This window comes from Nanorana parkeri, unplaced genomic scaffold (genome assembly GCF_000935625.1).
Source record: "Nanorana parkeri isolate BGI_ZX_2015 unplaced genomic scaffold, ASM93562v1 scaffold466, whole genome shotgun sequence".
In the NCBI taxonomy this organism is placed as follows: Eukaryota; Metazoa; Chordata; class Amphibia; order Anura; family Dicroglossidae; genus Nanorana; species Nanorana parkeri.
This window is the reverse complement of record NW_017306734.1, coordinates 377840-388515: the sequence shown is the minus strand read 5'-3', so window position 1 is coordinate 388515 and position 10676 is coordinate 377840. Positions and strand designations below refer to the sequence as shown.

The following is a 10676-nucleotide window of genomic DNA, read 5'->3' as shown; positions in this document are numbered from 1 at the left end:
AAAGAAAAAAAAAAAAAAAAAAAAAAAAAAAAAAAAAAAAAAAAAAAACACAACAATTGCACGTGCCAATTTTTTTTTTAAGACCAAAAGTTAAAAGAAGCCAATAATTAGAGAATTATTGAAATCTGAACCTAACGGTTACTACTGCTATTGCACTTTAAAATAATCCAAAATTTGCTTGATTACCCCCCCTCCCAAGTAAAATGAACCTATTATATTGTTGCCTCCCTCTATCCCCCACAGACTCACAAGTTTACCCATTGATAATGTCTGCCCAGGCCACCTTCTTTAAAGGGTTAACAGCCCACCACGTAGGACTTCTGGGCATCGTTGTCACCCTCACGATGGTTGCATCCACAAGCACTAAAGTGTGATCTGACAAGCACAGGGGTGAGTAACTATTAGCATGACTATCACAGATGGGCAAGCTTGAAGCGTGCCTATCAGCGGCTGGTCATGCCTAGCCCTACCTGCTGAACACATTGGAAGGTGAAGATTGGAGTCCAGCATGGCATGTCACAGGAAACTGACATGCAACTTCTGCATAACCCCTTCCGACAAGTGAGGCAAGTAATATTTTTAATTAAAAAAACAATACTTGCTTATTGCCATTTGTAGCATTAGGTTATATGCAAACAGCTTGCAATTATCATTTCATGAAGAAGTATTACCACAACTTAAACATTGATTTTGAAATCCCCCCCGCAGGGGACCTAGTACATGTAGCACTTGATCCACTTCAGATCGCTGCTGCTGAGCTAGCGTGGCTGACAGCTTGCCCCCCTGCCCAATCACCCCCCTCCCTGTGCCACCACCACTGTTGGACCATGCTGCTAGCAATACGATGCGTACATAATTAAGTGTAAGTGGCAGGGCTCGTCTCTGGCAGCAGGTGAGGCGCATTGTCATTCAACACAGCAGATTACAACTGGGACTTCTAGTTCCTCACAGCACTGCTCAGTCACTCATGTTCTTGTGGCTGCTGGGAACATTTTGAGGGAGTGGGCTCTGTAAATGATTGTGCAGCTGGCAAGGGAGACAGAGCAGGACATAAGGGGACTAAAAGGGGAGAAGTGTGCAGCCGGCTGTGGAGACACCGTGGGACAAGAGGATAAAAGGGGGAAATGATAACAAGCAGATGTACTTCTTGTATGTGGCTTACCTGATCACAGACCCATTACTCTGAATAGGATACATACAGAGGAGAGGGGGGTGGTGGCTGTTGCTTCCCCATACAAACACCCATAAATTGGGCTTCAGTCTGGGGTAGAGCTATAGCCAGCATAATCAGATATAATAATTCCTCTTTTAAGCTTAACTTTCACATTTCTGTGCATGCCATTGGTTTAGAGTGAGCACTTGCTACTATTGTGGTGGTAAGAAAGTGAAACACGGTCCTATTTTCCCTCAATTGGGAAGTTAGGGCTTTTTGATTTGTTTAGAAGCAGTGAAGAGGATCTTTCTGAAATTCAATCTTCTATTGCCAGCTTGCTCTTTGGAAGGGATCCAATTTTGTTTCCCAGAACTCCAACCCTAGCACATTTGAATGCAAATGCACATTTATGGCATACATGCATGCATGCATGTATGCATATGTAAGCCACAAATAAATACATAATAGAGATCGCCACACACATCAGAGTGAGAGGAATAATTCTAGGGGCATTTTTATGCTTAACTAAAAAAACTGATCAGCTATAAAGTTTTTTAAAGCGTCAACTAAAATAAAACCATTTCAAATTTTGATTGCGTTTGTGTGCACTAAAATTAATTTAAACGTATTACGGAAAGTATAGTTGTAAAGAAGAACTCCAGTTAATTAAAAAGTTAACCCTTGCAGTGGGCGACCTCCTGCACTGCAAGGGTTAACTGCTCCTTTTTCTCTAGGGCCTAGAAGACAGATGAAATACTCATCTAATCCTTGCTTCTGCAGTGGTCGACACTCACCTCTCTCTCCCTTCAACTGCGATATGTCATTGGAGTCCTCACATCTAATGCAGGTGAATGGACCTGCATTATACATAATGACATCATCGGGGCTTACACCGCCAAAGCATGGGGGAGAAGAGGCTGCAGGGACCGGTCTAGCAGCCAGACGGGATCGAGGATTAGGTAAATTTATTTATTTTATTTAAGCTCCTAGCCCAAAACTAGCAGTTAAGCCTTGCAGTGCGGGGAATAACTTTAGATTCCTGGAGTTCCTCTTTAATAAACAGTTGTACTAATAGACAACATAAATTGCAACTACCATCATTTTATTCTATGGGTCCTCTGCATTCAGAAAATATTGCAACCTATGTCCTAAGCTGGTCATACACCTATAGATTATCTGCAGTTTTTCAGAGTTTATTTATGGTCATATCTGCCTACAGAGATATACAGGGAGGGCAATAATGATTTGGTCCCCTGCAGATTTTGTGAGTTTGCCCACTTACAAAAGAAATGAAAGGTTTATAATTTTTATCCTAGGTGTATTTTAAAGTGATAGAGACAGAATAGCAACCAACAATCCAGAAAAGACACATGATATAAATTGAGCTGCAGTAGAGTGAGTAAAATAAGTATTTGATCCCCAAGCAAAACATGACTTAGTAGTTGGTGGAGAAACACTTGGTGGTAGTTGGTGGCAAGCACAGAGGTAAGATGTTTATTGTAGGAGGTTACCAGGTTTGCACACATCTCAGGAGGGATTTTGGTCCACTCTTTACACATCTTCTCTAAATCCTTAAGGTTTCTTGGCTGTCGCTTAGCAACTCGAAGTTTCAGCTCCCTCCAAAAAATTTCTATAGGATTAAAAAGGAGAAGTATGGGGTTAGGGCTTTTCCCCATAGTTCTCCTTAGGGTAACGGGGGGACACAAACTAGCGTCCTCCCGTCACCCTGAGCTCAGTATACCGCGAGCTACAGCTCACGGTATACCGAGACGCCGCAGCTGAAACGGATCCCGACAATTATGTCTGGATCCGCCCAGCTGCGTGAGTGACAGCTGGCTCTGCCTATCTAGAGGCAGAGCCAGCTGTAACCGCCCCCTCCCTCGTCCGTTCCGCCAGTCAGCGCTGGGGGATCGGAGCAGGGAGGGGGGAATCCAGTCCCTCCCGTCACGGCAGAGAGCCGTGACAGGATCGATAAGTGAGCGAACGCCGGTATGTGTTCTCTCACTTCCCGATCTACTGAGCCGACCTGCGTCAGTCTCACTGTCACAGGTCGGCTAGAACTATGAGGTGAGTGAAAAGCACTCGCCCCATAGTTCTCCTTTAGGGTCTGGAGAATGGCTAGACCACTCCATGACCTTAATGTGCCTCTCCTTGAACCACTGCTTTGTTGCCATGGCGGTATGTTTTGGGTCATTGTTATGCTGAAAGACCCATCCACGACCCATCTTCAGTGTTCTGGCTGAGGAAAGGAGGTTCTCATCCAAGATTTTACAATACATGGCCCCGTCCATTGGACATTCTTTCAAAAACTGAGCTCATTGTATTCCCTCCTCCCCCGCGCACCCTCTCCCAACTTTTCAAACATGATTGATAACACAACCTTCCAACCCTCCCCCCATGCCAGGGTACTAGATCTCATCCTAGACTCGGACCTCACCTTTCTTCCCCACATCCAATCACTATACAAATCCTGCCGCCTTCACCTTCGTAACATCTCCAAAATACGCCCTTTCCTCACCGATGAAACCGCAAAGCTACTCTGTTTTAATGTACGATTTTGTTTTTATAAATAAAGGGATGCACAGATACCAGTTTTGCGAGTCCCAGTACTGGTACTTGCCGAGTACTTACAAGTATGAGTACTGGTACATTTTTGTTTAGTGTCATGTGACAGTTTTTCTAAAACAATACAGACGAATGATTTCAGGACAGTGGAGCGCCAGAGCCAGGTCCCAGCTGCATCCTCTGCAACCCTGGTAGTTCTCATGAAAATGCCAAGTATCGGCACTGGTACTCGAAAAGTATCTGTGCAACCCTAGTTTCCACCTCCGTGCTTGACTGTAGGGATTGTGTTTTTAGGGTCATAGTCAGCATTTTTCTTCCTCCAAAACACGGCAAGTTGATTTAATGCCAAAGAGCTGAATTTTGGTCTCGTCTGACTGCAGCACTTTCTCCCAATCCTTCTCCGAATCATTTAGATGTTCATTGGCAAACTTCAGATAGACCTGCATGTGCCTTCTTGAGGAGGGGGACCTTGGGGGCGCTGCAGGATCTCAATCCATGGCGGTCTATTGTGTTACCAATGGTTTGTTTGGTGACTGTGGCCCCAACTGCCTTGAGATCATTCACAAGCTCCTCCCGTGTACTTCTGGGCTGATCCCTCACTTTTCTCATGAACATCCTTACCCCATGAGGCGAAATCTTGCATGGAGCCCCAGACCGAGGGCAATTGATGGCAATTTTGTATTCCTTCCATTTGCGAATAATGGCTCCAACAGTTGCTTCTTGCTGATAGTCTTGTAGCCCATTCCAGCCTTGTGCAGGTCTACAATCTTGTCCCCAACAAAATTTGGTAGCTCTTTGCTCTTGCCCATGGTGGTGAGGTTTGGATGGAAGAAAGAGATTATGGGGACAGGTGTCTTTTATATAAAGAACGAGTTGTCGTTAGGAGCACCTTCTTAAATTGACAGGACTAATCTGTGTACCACATAGCCAGTATGTGGGAGGAGCCAGAATTATTGTTGGTTGGTAGGGGATCAAATACTTATTTTACTCACTGAACTGCAACTCCATTTATTACATTTGTATGATGTGTTTTTCTGGATTTTTGGTTGCTATTCTGTCTCTATCATTTAAAATACACCTAGGATAAAAATTATGAACCCTTCATTTCTTTGTAAATGGGCAAACTCACACAATCTGCAGGGGATCAAATCATTACTTTCCACACTGTTAAGTGAGGGGAAATCTCCCCAACAGGGACACAGACTGCAATACAAGCCTGGGAAAGGTTTAATACCATCTATCCTCTATATCCAAAAGAAAAAAAATAAACCCTCTAAAGTTCCACTTTCACGTGTAAGGTTATCACTCACAGAGCTGCTTGTTGTAACATAAAGCCTGTCAAAAAACTTGCTCCAAAGTCTTCTCCTTTGTTTCCCTGGGGAGGTGCTTTTTGTGACAATAGGCTGTGACAACAAAATTGAAAGGATATATGGTAACATGTGACAATCTGTTGTGACAATATGCCTGAAAAATGCAGTCATAGGTCACAAAGCCTTTTTCGATGTTTTTACATTAGGATCAGCCTTCTGCATTGTTTGTTGTGAGCCGCTGCCACAGTAAAGCTGGCCCTACACGTATCAAAATGTTGTCAGATTCAGCAGGAACAGTCTGTCACCACCCAGTTAGACAAGTCATTTTTTTGATCGACTTTTGTCAAAGAAACCTAGGGGAAAACATTGGCCAGTGACTGCAGCTAGTCAGCTGCAGTCACTGTTCGAGTATTTTAACAACTGTGGGTGCCAGCTGGTGAAATACAAAAGTCAGCAGCTGAGAGTCCCTTATCCATGCTGTCCAGCTGAACAATACAAATCTAGAACAGTGTATACCCAGCTTAATCCACCTATGTCCAGGACTCTTTCATAACCCACGTCTTAAGCAGACCATACACCTACAGACTATCTGCAGATTTTCTATGGTCAGATGGAGAAAGCGCAACAGATCCCTCCATCTACGCTAAACTGTGTGGATGGAGGAATCTTCCACTGGACCAAGCTTCAGTATCTTCTAGGGATGCACAGACACCGATACTGGTATCGGTGCCGATACCGAGTATTTGGGTGAGTACCCGTACTCGCCCAAATGCTCCGATACCTAGCACAAGTACTTCCTGTATCAGGAAGCCAGGCAGCGCATCATTACACACTGCGCGGTTTCCTGATTGGCCAGGAAACGGCTCCATGCTCTCTCGTCACTTGTGATGAGAGAGCATCGAGCCGACTTCCCGGCCAATCAGGAAGCCGGGTAGCGTGCAATGATGCGCTGCCCGGCTTCCCGATTGGTCAGGACACAAGCAAATCCGGAAGTCGGGCGCCATGTAATGACGCAGCGCCCGGCATTCTGATTGGCCGAGAAGCCGCCGTCATGCTCCCTCGTCATCTCATGAATCATAATATTAAGAAAGTGACCTTAAAGCATTAGTTTGTATTGCTTTAGAAAAAATGTGACTTGTCCCTTTAAGAAAAAGTATCGGTAATTGGTATCTGCGAGTACTTGATCAAAAGTATCGGTACTCGGTCTTAAAAAAGTGGTATCGGTGCATCCCTAGTATCTTCCCAGTCGGCCCCGCTGGCTCTCAAAGCCCTGTGCACTAGCCTAGCAATTGGTTGCTCAGGTATAGAGTGCTGCATTGTAAAGCTGGCTATACACCTAAACACTAGCTACAGATTTTCTATGGTCAGATGGAAAATATGCAACAGATTCCTCCATCTACGCTAAACTGTGTGGATGGAGGAATCTCCCACTGGGCCAAGCTTCAGTTTGATTGTTTTGAGAGCCAACGGGGCCGACTAGCAAGATACTGAAGCTTGGCCCAGCTGGAGATTCCCTGGAGATGCATATACTATGCTTATTTACAAAACCCTGACAGGTTGGCAGGGGCAACTGATCCATTTGTTTACCTAGTTTCCTGACCAATGGGCTGTTGACCAGTTCTAGTTCCTACATTAGAACCTTTGTCAGGTTTGTATTGCTGTCTTTTCCCCTGCTAGGCCAATTAACCCTCTCTATTTGCCCTCAGGACCACTGTCACACACAAAAAGTAATGGGATATCCCCAAAGGGTCATAGACTGCAAGAAATAAACTGACAGATGTTTCAACCCTTTCCTACTTAATAGAGAACTGAAATAAGGATTTGGCTATACATACACATTGCAGGAACCTCTGTCAATCAACACAGCAGGGTTGGGTAGGGGGCATGACAGCCAAACTGACTCCGCATGCATCTCCAAGCAGGGAGAAGGTATCAGTCAACTGACCAAGGCAGCACAGGTCTGCTTCTCTACCTAGCGTGGTCATAATGAAATAGGAGAAAGGGGGAACTGGATCCTAGCGACACCATAGATTTCAGTGAGAGGCCTGAAATATGCATGACACAAGTGCATTTTCCGCAAGTTTTTGCACCTGACAACCGGTCTCCTTCTCCAAGCAACTTTAGGCTTGTGAAGAAAATGGAGGATTCGGGAGTGTTCACGCTGGAAGTGGGGACTTTAATCTGCCTAGTGAGGACCCACACGAACCTCTGTGACCCCAATAATCCCCATTACAAGAACCCTGGCAAGCGCTGGAGGGCCTGGGAAGAAATTGGGCATGGCGTTTTCGCAGACAGAGCTCCAATAGCACAAGACACCACACAGAAAAACCAAGCAGCAAATACAAGGATGACAACATATGATGCCACAGATGATATTGTTATTCATTGACCAAAACCTAAATCTAAACACATGCATAAATACTATACTAATGAACAATACCTTTTTGGCTGCGTTTGTCCTTTTTACAATAAATCTTCATGTATATACAGTCTTTTAAAATTAAAGTGACACTAAACTCAGGCATTAAATCCTAAAAATACATTCAAGTACCTTACCTATTAACAAAAATGTATCTTATTTGTGTATCACTCAGCTGTACATCCTCAAATCATCTCTGAATTGGTGCTGACACTGTCCTTCCTTCTGGAGGGTGACTACTTTTGTTCCCCATGGTCCCTGTGTGTTGTAAAGTAGTCACACCGCTCCAAGCTCCCTCCTGTGATGGACTACAATCTCAGGACAAGTTAGTAAACTAAACATGAAAAATTGTAGTCCATCACATGAGTGAGCTTGGAGCAGTGGCTACTTTACAAACACACACAGGGACCATGGGGAACAAAAGTAGCCACCCTCCAGAAGGAAGGACAGTGTCAGGACCAATTCAGAGATGATCTACAGCTGAGTAATACACAAATAAAATACATTGAAGGGAATTTATCAAAACTAAGGCAGACAAATTCTGGAGCAGCTGTGCATGACAACCAATCAGCTTCTCTCTTTCATTTTCAAATCTTAACTGAACAAACTGAAGAGAGAAGCTGATTGGTTGCCATGCACAGCTGCTCCAGATTTTGTCTCCTCCAGTTTTGATAAATTCTCTCCAGTATTGTTAATAGTTAAGGTGCTTAAATGTATTTTTAAAGGTTTAAGGCCCCATTCCCACTAAGCGATTTCCGCCACGGTATTGCGCATTTTTGCCACGCGATATCGCGAGAAGCCGCCGGCCAATGCTATTCAATGGAGCTGTCTTAGCTCCATGTCGCCCGTCGCTCTGGCAGGACCCTTTTTTCGGCGAATTTTGCGCAATTTTCCTATTTTTTTTAATGAAGTCCTACCGTCGCCGGATCGTCGCCCCTTAAATTTGCAATATCCTGGCCGCGCGGATACGCTGCAAAAGGTATGTCGCTTAGTGTGAATGGGGCCCAACTCCTGAGTTTCGTGTTGCTTTAAATTGTTCAGTAGGTTAATATGCTTGTTGCAAGACTCTGCCCCTTTCAAATGAATGACCAGCCCCTAATAAAGACTAACTCCATCTTTTTGTGTCATGCTACATTCATATTCAGAGTGTAACATGAAATATGGTTGCATCCCTAACCCCCAGATCCTTTCCTGGGAATAGAGAGGCTACAAGTCCCATCAGCCTCCGAAGCGGGGGGCCTTGTAGTTCTCAATAGAGGACAGGTGTGGCGACGTCACCGCACTTGTAGTCCATTCATACTTCCTCCTGTCCCTTACCCGAAAGTTCATACCCTGATGCGGACAGGGGCTGCTGGAAGTGTCTGAAGGAGCCAGATCCACTGTTTGCAGTTGCAATGCTTTCCAGGCTCCAATGCAAAAGATTTAAAAAAAAGTACATTTTATTTTTTCTTATGATAATGCAAGTGCATTTATTTATTTTCTTTGCAAAAAAGATGAACTTTAAAGTAATTATCTGCCTACAATGACTTGGTGAACCTACAGCAAATAAAGTGTCAATGTGTTTGAAGGCCAATTCCACTTTTTGGGGAAATAAAAAAAAAAAAAAAACTAAATGAATACTTCTTCACAAAATGTAAAATGTGCATTTCTTATTTTTTTTGCATTGGAGCCAGTAAAAGATTGCAACCGTGATCAGTGCATCGTGGGTGCAATGCTCGGGGTCCTGCAGACTCTTCAGTTATAGAGGCGTGAAGGAAGAATGATTAGGCTACAAGTGTTGTGACGCCATCGCACTTCTATTCCATTGAGAACATGGTGGCTGACAAGACTTATAGTTTCTTGATTAACAGATCCTGTTAAAGGGTCTGTGAATAGATTATACTCTTTTTGCCTGATGTAGGGACCGGATGGGTTCCGAAACGTTGCTACGCATGGTGATATTACCTCCTAGAATGAATAAAAGGATATTAAGGAAAATTTGAATGCTGGTGACCATTTATTCTGTTCTGTGAGTACTTGGCTGCACCATCCGCGGCCACTTCAGCACGCACCCCACACACACACAAACACTATATGGGGCTTCTCGGTCAGGAGTGCAGTGTGAGCCCCCATTGGACTGTGTGTGGCTCCACTTGCATTTAAATAAACAGAAGCCCGCAAGGAGAAAAACCCTGTGATTCAGGTAAGTGTGAGGCACAAGGAGTGGATTCAATGTGACCATGTTTCAGATTACACCCTGAATATGGGTTATAATATGGGCATCTATGCAGCATACAATTCAGGCACATAGAGCAGGATTCTTATGACATTAGCTGCTTCAACCTCTGAGAAATGTGGTCTCTAGAATGTTCTTGGACACAATAAGGAGAACGGTTTCTAGTAATGATCTGGGGAACGTAGTCCCCCCAGCAGCAGCTATGGCGGCCTAAGCAGGAGGCGGCATCACACTGCCATACATGGTGCTAGAGCAGGCAGTAACCAAGCAGCGAGCGGTCTATGGGTCAGCCATATGCTCCACATGTCAGTGCTGACACCGAGTAAGCGGAGCGTGCATTCCTCATTACCCACCCCCTGCCATTCCATTTGACAGCCGGTGAAGGCACCGTTGCCATGGTTTTCTTCCTCCTTCCACAAAACACTAACGCTCTGCACGGCACACAGACCCCCTTTCCCCTTCACCGATATCGCCCCACCCTTCTCACCGGCAGACGAGGGCTTATTTCGGCGGAACAGTTATGACAGAAGTACCGCCCGGCCTCCGGTAAAGCCTCCGCCATTTTCCGCTGCCTTGGAGATGACGCACAGAGACGTCAGTACGCTGCGACCGCTTGACGGCAAGCGAGAGAGGCCAAATATTCCTGCGCTGAAGTACTGTATTTGTTTAGCGAGGGGTCAGGCTTGGGGCAAGGAGTCAGCAGGTGTGATGAAGGCTGTTCGAGGTGTTGAGTGGTTTGCTTTGTTTCCTTTGTAGATGCTAAAGAGTGTTCTAGTCTGGTTATGGAGAGCGTATTAAAGAGGCTCGTTCATTATTATGAATTACTAGTTGCTCCTTGAAAGGGGTTTGTGAGCGAATGTCCCTACATTATTAGATTGCATTACAAATACAGGAAAATTAAATTCTTTAATTTATGCCAAAATGCTTTATTTTGTTTTGGATAGCGTGGGAAAAGTTAGAAGCTCTGTCAGTTTTTTATTGCTATGTCCATGTTGTGTAAATTTCTCCTCACTT

General features: G+C 44.6%; 1 protein-coding gene across 1 annotated transcript in view; it reads right to left on the bottom strand.

Moving 5' to 3' along the window:
• Window positions 1-10267, bottom strand: part of RNF126 (ring finger protein 126) — a 19469-nt gene extending 9202 nt beyond the window's left edge. The window contains exon 1 of the mRNA XM_018560569.1: window positions 10150-10267. Within this exon, the coding sequence (XP_018416071.1) occupies window positions 10150-10224 (75 nt within the window). The 5' untranslated portion in view covers window positions 10225-10267. The remainder of the gene's footprint in view (window positions 1-10149) is intronic.
• Between the last annotated feature and the right edge of the window lie 409 nt (window positions 10268-10676).